General features: G+C 43.0%; 1 protein-coding gene across 3 annotated transcripts in view; it reads right to left on the reverse strand.

The window, feature by feature from the left end:
• ABTB3 (ankyrin repeat and BTB domain containing 3) overlaps positions 1 to 16,138 on the reverse strand; it is a 172,589-nt gene that overhangs the window by 34,950 nt on the left and 121,501 nt on the right. For all 3 annotated transcript variants that reach the window (XM_061371819.1, XM_061371818.1, XM_061371817.1), the window contains exon 4: positions 11,987 to 12,139. In XM_061371819.1, the coding sequence (XP_061227803.1) occupies positions 11,987 to 12,139 (153 nt within the window). The remainder of the gene's footprint in view (positions 1 to 11,986; positions 12,140 to 16,138) is intronic.

Consider the following 16,138-nt stretch of genomic DNA (forward strand, 5'->3'; position numbering starts at 1 on the left):
TAGCTGGCCATTTCCAGATGACTCTGGGATGAAAACAAGGTGGCTTCCCAGCAAGATGCAGCTATGGAAAGATCCAGACATCCTCTGAGGACTGCAGAGGTGTCTGCTACTATGAATCACTGCCTATGTGAAGTCACTGCTTCATCATTTGTACCGAGGTATATAACATACGCTCTGAGTAAAATGGGTCAAACTCAGAGCTGGCAGAAAGAGACAGAGCTTTCACTGACGTCAAGCCGAGCTCGGTACATGCAAAATGATAGTTGATGATCTCCTCTTTAAAAGAAGCCAGATTTTGACCTGGGTTGCACGCCCACACAAGGGAGGAAGGAGGAACAAGGACCAATCTCACTCATCCTATATGGGCTGCCCAGATCACTACTCTGGCATAAGTTCAGAAATTACATAGTTCTCCTTAAGTAATTCAACCATGAGTTGTCTCTGGTCCCCTAAAAACCTATCAGCCCACCTGCATACTATAGCCAAGGAAGGGGACTCATTAATTACTGCTGATACTGGGTACCAGCAGATCAGTACTCCTCAATCAGTGAGGGGGTGTGTTTTGGTCCAAGGGCTCCAGGATGCTACAGATGTACAAACTCTGCAATAGTAACATGGATGCAACAGAACACCTGGGTTGAACAGCTGCTAGGATGCCAGCACTAATACTAATGAAATGTCACCTAGACCAAATACCACAAAGCAATAAACTACAACTTAGTGCAGCTTCCAGTGCCCCACTGCCTTTTTATACCCCACAAAGGAACTGTCATGAGTGAGCTACAGCCCTGATTTATGGGACAAAGAAAAGGAAACTATACGGCAAAATTTGACATGATCATTGCCGGTGCCAACACTGTCACCTGTTGACTAATAAAATGGATAGTGATCAAACTGAGAAGTTTAATAAAACAAGAGGATGACGCAAGGGAAAGGAACAGAAGAGAAAGCATAACGTCTCGAAAAGACAGAGAGATGAATGAGTTAAGGAAAAAGAGATTTAACATGTACAGATTAAAAGCAGCATAGAGATAGATCAAAAATGATCAGGAACTACAAGTACAGAATAGGAGAACACAGCATCACTTTTAACACTGGAAAAAGCCAACTGGGAAGACAGTACAGCAGACAGACTGAGCAGTGCCACTGCAAAATGAAAACCGAAAAATCAAAAAACCCAGCCCCCCAAATCCATAAAAAACCAACCCTAAGCCACCACAACACTGCATTTGTTTTAAGTCCTCTTTCATACCATTAACTACATAATGTTGATCCCAAAAGGAACAGAGGGCCTCTGCTCCATAGTACACTGTATAAGGGGATGCTGCTCCATCAAAGACACTATCCAGAATCACAAATGTTAAAGGATGCAAGATACAAAAGAAGGAAGGGAATAGGCACCCAGGCTTGATTCACTCAAGACTTCTTATATTTGGACTGCAACAAATATACTGACAAGCTAGGAAGAGGTGAGAAAGAGACATGAAGAAGCTTGAAAAATAAGGTTGACAAGGAACAGTGAAGTCAGCTAAATATGTAGGGTCACTTTTTAGAGTTAGGAAACTGTGCCTGCAAAGCAAGGGAAGCCAGTGTAAGCACAGAGCTGGAAACCTCCCCAGCTGCAGAGCCGGTTCACAGCCCTTTTGCCAAAAAGCCTTTGTGATCTTTCCAAGCACACAGGAGGCTGACACCAGCCTGACGGTGCAGTGTCCCCTCCAAGGCCACCTTGGTTGGTTGCCAGATTCTGCCGCTGTCAGCATTAACATGGGTCATCCTTTCCCCAAGACCTCATGCTGCATAAAAGGTGTTTTTCATCAAAGGGGCAGGGAAAGCTGACAGGAAGGAGGAACAGAAGACTATGAGCTGCCAATGTTCTTCTCCCTGTCTTCTCCCCTGAGAGAGTCTCAGGATGGCAGGACATTACCATCCCAGATGCTGGCTGGGTGAGGCTAACTCTGAGGTTGCCAGAGGTGATACAGTGGCAAAGATAGGACTGACAGGCATCCTTTGAGGCTGGTTATCTTATCTCAAAAGACTGAGCTCACTCTGGTTTTCCAGAGCAACCCGTGAGGCTCGTCAGGCTCCTTGGCACCACCATCCTGTACACATGCTCCCACTCCCACAACTGAGAAGTAGTATACCTGAATTAATAACATACACTGATCACGGTCCTCGTGCTCAACAGCAAACCCCCTTCTAATTCAGGGATTCAATCACACAGCCTGTAAACTCCCTAAACGGCCCCTCCCCACCTTGCATCAAGCAAACAATTGCCTTTGTAAATAAAAGGAAAATTAGAAACTGGCGAAATTGTTCCTGATTTTATATTTGTAGCAAAGCTGTGGCCGTATTTTTCAACTTACAATGCAAAACAATTTTCTCTGAGTCCACTTTCAATTCCTCACAGATACTGCTTCTACGGCAGTCATCTTCAAGATCATTAGTGCTGCCACTGCACATAATTAACTTTACTATGGCTTTATATGGGGAATGCCATGGTAACATTAATTATTTGCAAACGGTCACTGTCAAATGCTGCATGGTGACCATGATGACACTCTGTCATACTCTGAAATACTCAATCCTCTGAAAGGAGTCAAAGATAATCTTCCTTTATAATGGATCCTAGCAGTACAGCAAATTATTTTTATCTTTTCCCAAACTCACATTGTGAAAACACAATGCAGCACTTCTATAGCAACAGTTTAAGTGCAAGAGTTTGATTTTGTTGGATTGGTTTTGGCTTTTTGGTTTTAGTTTTAGGGGTTTTTTTCATTTTAATTTAGACTGGCTAAGAATCTGTGCGGACCTTTAATGAGTTAGTCGTGGATTGAATACATTTGGGAAAATGGATGATTCAAAGGCAAAGTCCTTCTATCGTAACTGGTAGACACAGCAGTTCTCTTATTGCATAGCTTTTTAATTATTTGTTCTTTGGGGTGGATTATGGCTGTAATCAGTAGTGGACAATTAAAAAAAAAGAAAGAAAAGGCAATGCTCTGTAAATGTTACCAAAAAAGACGAACATCTTAATCGTGTTCTAAGCTATAGCATGCTAATAACTGATTTAAAAGAAATGGGGTGCAGACTGTGATGAGGGGCAGGATAATCATTTCCTTCCACTGAAATGAACAGATCATCCTCCTGATAGCCAAGCACCGAAGTCTTGTTTGTCCACCTGGGACTTGATTGCCAGCCCTTTCAATTAAGAGAATGATAATCTATTAATGAAGTCCATCTTTTTAGCTCTATGGAGTTTATTCAGCCTGTGTCTGTCCTAAATCTGAATGAGGTCTTAAGTCAGAAATTATAGTTCAGCTGGTTTGAAGTCTGGAAAGAGTCATATTTTAGCCAGCAATATACATGCATTTGCAATGCTGAACTTCTTGGGGTCAGAGATCACAGTTTTGATCTGGGTATGCACAGCCTGTAGCACAAAAGGGTCCTGCTCCTTGCCTGCGGCTCTTCAGTGAGACTACAGGCACAAAAGGCAATAGCAGGAGCGGCAGATGATTAGATTTAAATTTGTGAGCACTCTTTTTTTCCAATATGGTGCTTTAAAAGGGTCTATAATGCTGATATTAACGGGACTGCAATGTAAATACTATACTGAGACAATTATTTGCATATTCAGTTCTGGAGAGAGGGAAACATTAAGCCCAAACATGTTGAACAAAGTGATGAAGAGCACTACCTTCCAATGCAGACATAAAATGCTTCCATTTACTTTAATCAGGTGCCAAATTAAGACAAAAAAATAGAAGTACTCCTGCTATTTATTAGCCAACCTCTTATTCTTGTCAAACTCCTGAAAATAAATTGGCTATTGATACTGGAAAATTAATTTAAAAAGTGATGTGACTATCAAATCAAGACCTAAATATGTATTTCAGAGCTCTTAATATTACATCCCATGTACACAGGCCAGAAACCATGTTCAAAATTGAATCTGATTTCAGGTTATGAACACAGCCACTATGTCACAGGAAAATTTGGGTACAGATTTGTCTTTCGTATAAATAGGTAGCACAAGTCTTCACTAATGAGTGGAAGATGAGATGTTCTCTGTATCCTGATTATTATATTCAGGAATGTGTATAGAGACAGAACATATGAAACACTAATGAACTTGCTCACAATGAGAAAAGCCCAAGAAAGCTGGATCCTAAAGCCTGTAAAAATGCAAGTTTGTTCTGCCCTAAAAGTGAAGGAGAACATAAGGACAAGGTCCTCCCCTTAATAATTTCTTTTTATTGCTGTTGTCTTCAAGCAGGAACTTGGCAGGAGAGGTTGAGATTCACCTCAGGAAACCCGTACTCTACCTTTTAAGTAATAAAATCTCCTTCATCCACTGGCACCATCTGCCTTAAGGGACTGCTGGATTTTGTCAAGTAGCTTGCTTGCTACCACTCACTGGTTTGGCATTTTTGTGTCTAATTACAGCAATAGCCATGGCTGGTGTTAAAGGATTAGTGAAAATTTGTGGAAGGACATTCAAGGAGCCAGGCAAACACCAACTGTCCCTACTTAAAAGTGGCTGTATCTAATGAAATAGCAGACTTTCTTAGCAACTTTCTACTCACTCTCCCTGTCCAGAAATTCAGCCCCTTACCCCACGCATTTTAAGAGAGAGCAAAGAGCAGTGGAAATATTTTTCTGCCTTCAAATTTCTATTTACATTTTCATGCTCTAGTACAAGCACAGGATTTCCATAAATAAAACATTAAATGCAACTCTTCCTCTTTCAAGTTAGAATTGCGTATGTGTGGTACAGTATTAAGATGACACGGCAAATGGTATAGACTGCTCTAAAAGAACAAAATAACAGATCTTCCCTTTATGTTGCTGTATTTTTCCTTTTCCACAGTCTTAAGAAAACACTTTAAAATGAGCCAAGGATGCCCTCATGTTAAATAAGCTTCAATTATCGAGGCTTCAACATTGAGGCTGGTAATCTTATTTTCCTAGAGAACCTTCATTAAGAGGGATGGTCCCAGACAGAAAAGCAGACTTAGGTATTATCAGGCCAAGGCTAATTGGAAATGAGAACTGATTTTCAATTAAAGACACATTTTCAAAGGCACTCAGATCCTGTCTTTGCCCAGAGATCTTCCTGGATCGGAGCTGTAAATGCAACTCAGAGCCCTGGGTGAGGCTGTGACGAGGCAGCGGCTGCGGGAGCACGTGAGACTGGAGAGTTAATAAATGCAGACCTATACTGCAACAAGGCTTGGATCCCTCTGCAATTTCAGTTTTAATTTACACATGATCTGTTAATATTCACATATTCCTGTGTCCATGCTGCCCTTTAAATAGTGTATTTTTCCTTCTGTGGTGTTTACCCCTGATGTATTTCTGGAGAAGAGTCACATGCTTCCTCAGCACCTACTTAGCCCTGCTGAGTCAGCCTTTTTCTTCTAGTCTTCCTTCATGAGACCATTTTGTCAAAACTCAATCACCCCAGCCTATTTCTCTCTACCTGCTCCAATGTGAATATTTGCTTGACCCAAGCACAGGATTTGAGATTCCACATCACTTCCTACCACTTTCATGTACAGAGGCACCAATATTTTCCTGCTTCTACTGGAAATACCTCTCCCCATACATCTTTGAAGTGCATTTGCTTTTTCCAAGGCTAAGGAAAAATCCACTTTTGTGGTTTACAATCATTCTGAGATGAAATACTGCTTTACAGTCTTTACCACCACCTTTCCAATACTCAGCTCTCTATATATATATAAGTATATACTATACTGCGTAAATAGTGTGTAAGTTACATATACACTGCAGTATGTATTATTCTAATTAATCTCCAAATGTTTGTCTTCCATTTGTGGAAAACTGCATTTCATCCCATCTTTTGTGTCCCAGTCCTCAAGGTCATCCACTTTTTCCTGGATGATTTCCCAAACTTCCTCTGTCAGGACAATGCCTCTTAACATTGTGGCATCAGCAAATTTTAACTTCATAAGCACACTGCTAAGATTTGTGCCAAAACCCTTTCTGAAAATTAAAACAGACCAACTCTTAAAAGTGAGTGAAAGCTGAAGATCTCTGTAACCCTATCACAGCAACCCAGCCCTTGCCACATCTCTTGAATCCAATCCCTGCTCACTTTCCAATTCCTTTACTAACCCACATCTTCTCTGTCTTAAAATCACAGAATGTTCTGGTTGGAAGGGACCTTCAAAGGCCATCTAGTCCAACCCCACTGCAATGAGCATGGACACCTTCATCTAGATCAGGATGCCCAGAACAACATCCAGCCTGGCCTTGAACGTCTCCAGTGATAGTGCAGCCACCACCTCTCTGGGCAACCTGTTCCAGTCAACTCCTTGCATGGAATGCATCAAATTGTTCAGTCACATCCAAATAGATCGTATCTACTGAATTTTACTTTGGTAGAAAATCAGTCATTTTATGAGAAAGTTATTAGATTAGTCTGGCAAGAGCTATCTTTAGCAAATCTGTGTCACATTTTACTCCATTTTTCCTTCAACAACATGCCTTTAATCAGTCTTTGCTGGAAAAAACATTCAAAAGCCTTGCACTAACAGCCTGGAATTTTCCTCCCTTTGTTTTCCATTTTTTTCAAATGTTGGGCATTACTATTATTAATCCTTAGAGTCAAGTCACCATTGTGGGCTTTGTTAAAAATATTTCCCTTTGACCCTCTGATTTTGTGAGGCAGCTTTCTCATTGCTGGGATAGAGGTTATCTGGTCACCCCAATTTGAATGCATTAAGCTGCATAATTTGCTCTCCTTTTGATTAATGTTTTCCCATTTTCATAACCTTATTGCTAGTATTTATTTTTCCTTTCCCCCACAGGATTTTCCTCCTCAAACCAGAGGCAAAGTATACACCCTAAGCGCTTGGGTGATCGCCTCTGTTGGCACTGATGCACAACTCTCACATGTGCCTCAAGGCCAGCAGTTATTGATACAAATTCCACCTCTGCATGCCAGCCGTAACTCTGAAATGCTTCTGAGGTGTATGAGCAAGTGATTAAAGGGGATCTGTGCACAGGAACAAGCACTGGTTGTGCTGTCTCCTACTCTCACCAGCTCTGTCTTGACCAGCAGCGATGCTGCTATCTCCAACTGAACTGGAGTGGAACATAAGGGGGGGCTCTCTGATTGCACCAGCGGGGTTGACATGCAAACCCTGCTGCCCAGCTCTGTCCTCCAGCATCCCCCCAACAACACTGACTGCAAACACGTGACTGTAATGCTTCTTATGGTGCCATCAGAGCCTGGGGGGTCTCTGGGGCTTATGTCAATATGAGAAGAGGCAAGAAAAATTTCTTCACCAAAAGGGTGGTCAGGCATTGGAACCAGCTTCCCAAGGAAGTGGTGGGACCACAGTCCCGGGAAGAGTTCAAACACTGTGCAGATGAGGCCCTCAGTGACATGGTTTAGTGGTGGACTTGGCAGTGCTGTGGTAAAGGTCAGACTTGATGATCTTGAAGGTCTCTTCCAACCTGGTTTATTCTATGATAAAAAGAAACCACTCCTCAAGATGACTAAATGCTTCTCTTCCAAATTTCAGCCAGGAGCTTGGCAGCCTACTGGGCAAGGGGACAAAGGACTAATGATCATGGGAGGGCTTTCAGATACCCCAGTGGCTGCAGAAAAATGCCCTGTCTTGCGGGCAATGCTTCTGGAGGATCTTGGTACCACGGGGACACACGAGATATTCCTCTTCGTCCAGATGAAGGAAGGCCCCTTGATGTGGGCTAGGTCAGCAACCCTGCAGGTCATTCCTTCTGCAGCCAAGCTGGGGATCAAATGTCCAGCTGGGATGCTCTGGGTTCAGGAGCCAGAACCCCAGTCTTGGACAGTGCAAGCCAGGATCTCCTGCAGTACCTCCTCCTGCATCACTGTAAGTACCAGGAGTGAAAATGCTGCCCAGCTGATCCCCTTCAGCAGAGCACAGAGTCCTTCTCAGGGGAAAGGGGCTCCTTGCCAGACCCAGAAATATCTGGAAAAAGCAGATTTCCAGAGAAACCAGACAGGGGATGACTTGGAATCAAAGAAGTCTGAGGCAATGAAGAGGGTAGAAGAAAGTACTTCAAGTAACACATGGGAACTGCCCTTTGTAGGGTGGAATTGCACTCACTTCTCTAAGACTGTGAACTTTTATTCACTTTTTGCTGCTTCTGGATATCAGAACGCACATATACATGCACACACACACACTCACATGCTAGACTATATCCTTCTTTTGATCTCTGACTGGACAGAAAATAGCTCTTTATCCAGCCAGGTGGAGAAGTGACCACGTAACAGTTCTTTGAAAGACATTACCACCTCTTTCGGGCCAGTTTGTTCCAGCATCTTTACATCCTTCAAGATTGCCATGATACATCGCAACCAAAATTGCAGCCACTGACCCTGATTAAAAGCATGGCAACGTGTTTTTGTGCTGAATAATACAGGATGCTCCTCCTTTGCTAAGCTTCTCTGCCATGAGCCTCCAGTCCCCAGACGTAGTCATCCATCAGCAATCCTCTCCACCAAATGTGTAACATATTAGGGATTGGTTTTGTTTTAAACAAATGTCCCCCAGAGTGAAGGAAGGAAAAACATGCAAAGAGCTTCTTGTACTTAGGTAAGGGAAGTACCCCTTGCAGATGCGATGATGAGGAGCAGCCAAAACCAGGTATTTGTTTGCAGCCAACCAGACCTAGTGCAGACTGAGAAGTGACACTATCTTACTGCAGCAGAAGGGCAGGTCAACACAGTTTTTATCACCATACGCTTTTTGGCAACAAACTACCTTCATCCCTGATGCCTTCATTAATAAAAGGTCTACAGCAGGGAGCAGAGCACCCACCTTCAACAGATCTATGCCCGCAGAAAGCTACCTTGCACGCAGGTCTCTACTGATTACTTTGAGCTGCCTTAAGTGGCCCAACATGGCCCTAGGTACAGGTGAGGCTTTATTGAAGTCTGACCTCTCACTGTGACAAAGAATATCTTGGGCACAACTTGGGCTTCCATCTCAGCTAGCTGTTGTGCATCCACCTGTGAAACCTGCCTCCTTGCAAAAAGTGAGAAAACTGATCTGTCTAAAAGAGTCCACTCCTGGGGGAAAATGAACATTTATATCCCTGCTAAAGTCCCAAGGCCCGTGAAAGGGAAGAAATGTTCTGGCACGTCTGCTGCTGTAAAATGAAAACAGACCAGGGAGGAGACAAGCAGTTCTTGACTGATCACAGCTTCTCTCACTCCTCTACCCAGAGCAAGAGCGGCTTCTCTTTCAGGAGATGAAAACGTTGCAAGAAATTAAGCCAATGGGTTTTTTAAAAAGGATCAGAAGAGAGGAGAAAAAGAGGAAGTATTGGAATGAAAGGCAGGAAGAAAGTAGAGGTAATTTACAAAGCCTCATATTGGGAACCTCACTGCTGGAGTATGTGATTGTGCTGGGAGAATCTGCTGGGACACGTCCACACTGTAGTTCAGATAAGGAACTGAACATTTGGGTTTTATCCGAACTGATCCTTGGCTTCATAGCCTTTGAGATCCTGCCAATCTCTCCCTCCCCCTGGATGCGTGTTTTTCCAGCGTAGAAGCTGATCTTGCTTTATGCGTTTGCAATGACAGGTTGAGAATCAACACCATGGAACGATGCAGTATCACATGGGACCACAGGAACTTTTGTGTTCTGGTCTCTTATATTTTAGGGACTGAAGACAACTGCTAAGAAAAGCCTAAACTGAACCAATTTCAAGGTTCTACTTCTTAAGCCATTTCTATAAAAGTCACAAAATATATCAAGCTAACTGCATTTAAAATCCTCCAGCTGTCATCCATCACACAGCTTATTTGAAAAGCCATTCCCTCCAAAGTTGTGGTATTTTTCTCCCCATCCCAGTGTTTGCATTTACGGAATTAATGATTGTTGAGGAGTTGATAGTTGGAAACACTCCCTCCATAATGGGGAAGCATTAAAAGTTGGCGCTTGGCTTAGTGGAAATGAGAAGTGCTGTGGGTCTGCACAGAATGCAAATAAAAAATTACAAGCTGCAATGTTTCAAATTGGCATCCTGATGCCTCACATTATTCTTCAGAAAAGCCTGGCCCTTCCTTTGATCTCAGGATTACAGGCAGACAGGGTCTTCTGTGCAGCTATCCAAAGAAACTGCTGCACTACAGTGGCAGTAGGCACAGACCTTAGAGTAAAACCTAAAGTATGCAGACACTCATTTTCAGACCTCTGCCAGCACAGTAGAGTGAGACTGTCATTTTGGGACATCCATGGATGAATCGGGACCCTGCAACCAAATAAGGGCACACTGCAAAGTCTGGTCTCTCTAAAATCCAGTTTGTCTCTGTAATGATTTATCTTTTCGTTCCCACCTGATTAATCCCAGACAGTGCTCTTCAGTCTCATTCCCACTTGCAAGACAAGCAGGACAACACTTCTGTTCTTTATGAAATGAATTCTTGATGGCAACTTTTAAATTAAGTGCTGATTTGTTCCTCATAATTAATAAATTCTTCTGCAGCATAACACAGCTCTCCCCAACTTCAAATTACTTTGAAACTCCTGGAAAACTGTCTAACCAGTGATGGCATTTTATATAGATATAAAATGTATAAATGTGTATATATATATGGCATTATATATATATATTTATATACACACAGACAAAATACAACTTTAAGAATAACATCCTGTGCTTTTTTAACCCATAGATATTTCACTTTATCCACCTTAATTTTTAAGATAGAGGATATAGAGTAGAAACATTACTGCCTTACTTGCAATCCTACCTAAGTACTGGAAGAGCTATTAAGTTAATTGTGCTCTTTCAAAACCAAGTGCTGGGTCTTCAGAAAGTAAGTATCTCTGAAGTCCTGACATTTCAGTAGGGACACAGAACGCTGCACTCCTGGAAATGAGGGCCAAGATGGTCATACCGAAGGGAAGCAATTACAGCACAGATTTGAAATGTGAAACGCTCAAGATTTCCCTTTTGAAATTCAATATATTTCTTCAATTAGATATTGAATAGCTGTGACTATAAAAAGCCTATGCAAATCTCCAAGTATTATACTCTCTGGTGAAAGAGCACGTTAAGGCCAGAGTCAACAGAAGCAGCTGCTCTGATGCATGTTGTCACAGCTAATCATGTAGATCATCCCTCTGCTTTCTGTGTTGCAAGAAAGAATGCACCTACTGCTGTATGAAGAGGCAAGACTGCTGAAAACTGGGGTTTATGTACAAATTTGTGAAGCAATAGCAGGGAGTAATTTCTGCTTTGCGGATTCAGAATTCCTTTCCATACGAAAATCAAACACAAATATATTCTTGACTCCAGAACAGGCCTAGATCATGCTTTTATACATGTACATAATAATAAGGCAAAACAGACACTAAAAGCATACCCTGGCAATAAATACTTTAAGACTTCATTAGAAAACCAAAAGGTCACAACTGATACATGAAAAAGTCGAATTATCTAGGCTGACATTTCCAACTAATTTGAACTGACATCCTCATGAAAAATATGATTCTACTGCAAGAGGTGGTCTTACCTGTAAGTTTAAATGTGCCCTTTAAGCATTAATACTGAAAACAAAGCCCTGAAAAATATCTGCAGCCCTGCCAATTACAGTTCAGTATTGTATAGCAAAGCAACGTGAAGCAGACAATTAGCAGAAGATTTCAGCCCCTCATTAGCAAGCAGAACCTAAGAGTAAGAGGAAAAAAACCCCCAACCGAACCCCGTCTGAGCTCTGAGGAGCAGATTACGGGCTCGATCCAGCTGTGATATATTCAGACACCCATTACCATGCAACCAGCTTATCTACGGATGCGAGCAAATAAATACCAGGAGCCGATTTTGCAACGCGCACGGCGACGAGCCCGAGCATCCATGCACCTCTCAAGGCAGAAAGAGAGCCCTCTGCCTGCCTGCTCGCTGTGACTAGAGACACGTTTTGCACAAAGCAGCTGATTTTTTTGTGTGGACTTACTTTAACTGTCGAGGTTCGCAGTCAACTCCCGGCAGTAAGAGCCTCGCTGCCTGCCGTACGTCATCGCTGTCCACCGAGAAACTGCGACGGTGCCCTGCGTGAGCCACAGCAACCCGTATCCATTCCATCAGGGGAGGCAGCACAATGAACGGCCTGGGAAAGCACACAGACATGAGTGCTACAGTACCCTAGCATCAAAATAAAAGGTGTATGTAAAGAGAGCAGCGGAGTGCGTGTGTGTGCATGTGTGTGAGAATATATATATATACAGAGAGACAGCGAAAGAAACAAGCAAACTGAAAGCACGGGAGAGCAAACCAGCTCAGCAAATTTCCAGCAGGTCTAAATCAAAATGTCTCACCCTGTCTCAGGAGCTGGATTATTTGAAGAGGGAAATTTATGAGCCACATTCATTTATGGTACTCCTATGAGGTCAGTGCACCTGCTTGGCAAGCCCTCCCTTCACCCCATCCTTCACTCAGTGTATTCCAAAAAGAGAGCACAAGACCATGTCCTGCTCTAGCTGATGGGCCAGGCAGGGTACACTCCCCTGCCACTTTGCAATAGGGGCAGGAGAACAAAGATGGGTAGAGAGATCGGATGCCCCACCCTGAAATGCCGGGGATGGAGAGGTGATGCCCCAGGAAGTCTCCAGCATCAACTACCAACGCAATGTGCACCTCATGCTCAGCACTGAAAGCAGGGACCTTCGCAGCTGTGCTGTGGAAGTTACCTGCAAGCAGCATCAGAAATTAGAATGGTTTGTTTCACTTTAAGTGGCACCAAACTGCTATACCTCTGGGTACCAACTGTTCTGACACTTGAGCAAAAATACACAGAACTGACCCCAAAGTGGGTGGTGGGACTCTGAGCCACAGCCACCACTTGAGCAAAGCGTGGATGCTATCAAAGATGTGGTCCTTCACAAGTCTTAGACAGCAAGAGCTGCCCAAGCCTTAGATAAAACACACAACATACAGTTTGTTTCATCTATGCTAAAAACTATTCGGGGACCAAGAGCAAAAAGCCAAATCTTAAACAAAAACTAGCCCTAGATTGGAGATAAAACAAATGAAACATCTGCAGCTGAACACCTTGGAAGATAACTGCCTGCTAGATCAAGGTGGATAAAATCCCCAGAGCAATGAAGGCTGTAGCTACTGCCCTTCTGTCTTCAACATGGTTTTTGTCTGCTTCAACATCCAGCTGGGGTGTCCAAAACAGGTGTCTCCTCCACAGCTGTACACAGGAAACAAAGTCTGTGTGGGGCAGGTATGTAGGAAGGTTTAAAGGAGAAACCCCTCTTTATAACAATATACTATACAATGCTAAAAATCGTAAAATCATTAAAAATCAGTGTATCTGTCCAAGAGTTACTTGAAAACCGTGCTGAAAGTCCTGTGATTAGAAAGGACTGCTGAAAACTATGTGGACACAATGAGACTGTTTTATCCACAGTGTAAAGTAAATACCATGGCTACACTGGTATTTTAACACACTGATATAACATTAACAAGAACAAAAAGATATGAAACTAGTAAATGACTACTGTCCTCAAGGAATGTCCGCAATTAACCTGCTCTTACCTCCTTCTGAATCTTTTTCTTTTGCCTCATTCCCTATGTGGCTTCCTTTCCCCTCCTCTTTAACTGCATATTCCTTCTGTTTATTAGCTCAGTATATCATTCTAATATCAGAAATGTTCTTATTAGTGCAGCACCATTCCCTGCTTTTGCTCCCTTCCCTTCTCCTGATCCTTTTCGTTAACACTGCTTTCTCTTTTTCACCTTTCCTTCTGCAGTCCTTTTTCATAGAAGAAGGGAAAAAAAACAAACTCTGGATTAGGTGCCCAGTAGGCAAATACTTTACATTTTAAATATATAACTTTACCACAAAAGGAGAAAAATTATTTAAGAAGATGTTGATTCTGGAATATCCTTTTCCTATTTATAGCTCTTTATGCCATTTATTTCTCTTTTGAAGACTTGATTTTACACAGCTGATATTAATATGCTTGAGGAGGGATATTTCAAAAGTGCCAGAGGACAGAGAAGCCCTGAGGCCACTAACTTTCCCTAGGATGCCTGGCCCCCAAATCTCATGGGATCTTAAATGAGCAACCTCTTTCTGAAATATGACATTTTTAGCTGACTTGCCACTTTCATCATTATTCTATCCATCACCTCAAGACCAGGCTGCATTTCCTTCCAAGGCTTTTTGCTCTCCCCAGATCTGCCATGACAACATAAGAAGGTAGATAAGGACAGAGCATCTTCTCCCACAGCTCCTGTGAAACGACTTCCATAACCCACCTAATTTGTCGTGATGATAGCAGCAGTCAGAGGAGGGAGAAGCAGGGGTGTATCTGCTCCTGGAAGGCGACCTGCTTCCCAGGTCAACGGTGACATGTGTCATCAAAGCAGAATTGACACTCTCTCAGCGTTAAGTAGCTGGGGACAAGTGATCGGTGGGAGTTGTTTTCATCACTTGCTGAGCAAACAGTGGAAAGGGAGCTGCAAATCACACTAGAAGTGTAAAAATGCATATAGCTACCTACAGAACCTGGTGCAAGGAAAGGGAAATTCAATTCTAGGTTATGGTTTGCAAGAGCAAACATGGTCTGGACCAGAGAAATTAAGATAGGCTTGTATGGAACCTTCCTATAACGTGTGTTGGGTGAAGGGAAAAGCAGAGGGTTACGGCTGAACAGGGGTCTTGGGTTGGGGTTCATGCTTCCTCCTCCTCTTGCGCAGGTCAGAAGCTCATCCAGCACAAAATCTGCCCTCGCCACAGTGAGGAGCAGAGCAACTAAATTATTTACAGGAACTGTGATAAATGCACTATAAAACTGCATTTTTTTTCCTTTCCTCGTCTTGCAAAATTCAACAGAGAAATGGAAACGAATGTAGCTGTTTGGTGCAGTAAGTCCCCAAAGGGAAGAGGATCAGTGTTCTGAGGAGGCAGGGGAATTTTTTCTAAAGGCCAATTTCAGCCCCTACACGAAGATGTGAGGTTTATTCACAATACTACCTTTTTCCAAGGGGAAAAAATCCCAACTGCATATCTGAGCATGTCAGGGAATTTGTATTTTGAGAAGAGAACCAAATATGGCTGAGTGCAATAGGTTAAAAATACCCTCCAAGAGTCTATGCACCACGTGAAGGGGATTTTTTTCATTTTTAAATACTGTTTGTGTGCCAAAGAAGAAACAGGAACACAAAGCTATAGGGGTGTGATAACCCACAGGACAATGTGACATCAGTAAGAAACATTTCACTTTTCAAATGACACTGTGTGAAAATGGGTTGGGCTAATGCATCGCATCAATACACTGATTTATCTCTGGTACAAAGGCAGAGTTTGGTACTTTCATGTTCCAGAGCAGACACACAGCAGATAAGCCACCAGTTACGTGCTTTGGAAGTGCATATCTTAATTAAATTAACCTAACCAGGGTAAGAACGTGCTGGGCTTGACTGCCTGAAGGAAGTCAGGAGCAGCCCGACTGCTGCAGAAGCACCTTACTGGGGTGTGAGTCAGTGAGCCTCTAGCCCATCTCTATACCTGCACTTAATGTTCAACTCATGCTCCCATCCTCTTTAATTTACTGAGGTTCAAAGTTAAGCATGAGCTGAAGTAATATCCCAAAAAAGGTGGGTTTTGGCACAGGCTTCTGTTTTCCTGAGCTGTCATCTAACGGGAAAAACATGCCAGATCAGGATGCAGGAGAGACCTCTGTACACAGCAATCTCCATCCCACGCAAAAGACCTGGGAAGTGGAGGAAGGATGGGGGAAGCCAGCAAAAAGCAGATTCCAAAGGGTTGGACCCTTCCGGGCATTATCTCCCCAGTCCTCAGCAAGTGGACAGACAGCTCCTCTTGAAGCATGCCCTACCCAGGTCCCTACTTGAATAGAAAAGAGTTATGAGTGCTCCATAAACCCCCACATCCCTGGTTCCTCCCTCCATGCAGCATTCCTTCCTGCTCCTTCCTCCTGCCCAGTGCCCTTCTTGCATCTATTTTGGGATAGCTTAGGGAGCCGTGAGTTCCTGTGTTGTGCAGATATCTGCAGACAATACCCAGCTGGCACCTTGCACAAGGGACAACCGCTTGCCTTACCCCCCCATCTAGTCTATCACACATCCTTCTGTC

This window comes from Neopsephotus bourkii, unplaced genomic scaffold, assembly GCF_033783945.1.
Source record: "Neopsephotus bourkii isolate Nb327-2 ecotype Australia unplaced genomic scaffold, CSIRO-AGI_Nbou_v1 NB_1589, whole genome shotgun sequence".
In the NCBI taxonomy this organism is placed as follows: Eukaryota; Metazoa; Chordata; class Aves; order Psittaciformes; family Psittacidae; genus Neopsephotus; species Neopsephotus bourkii.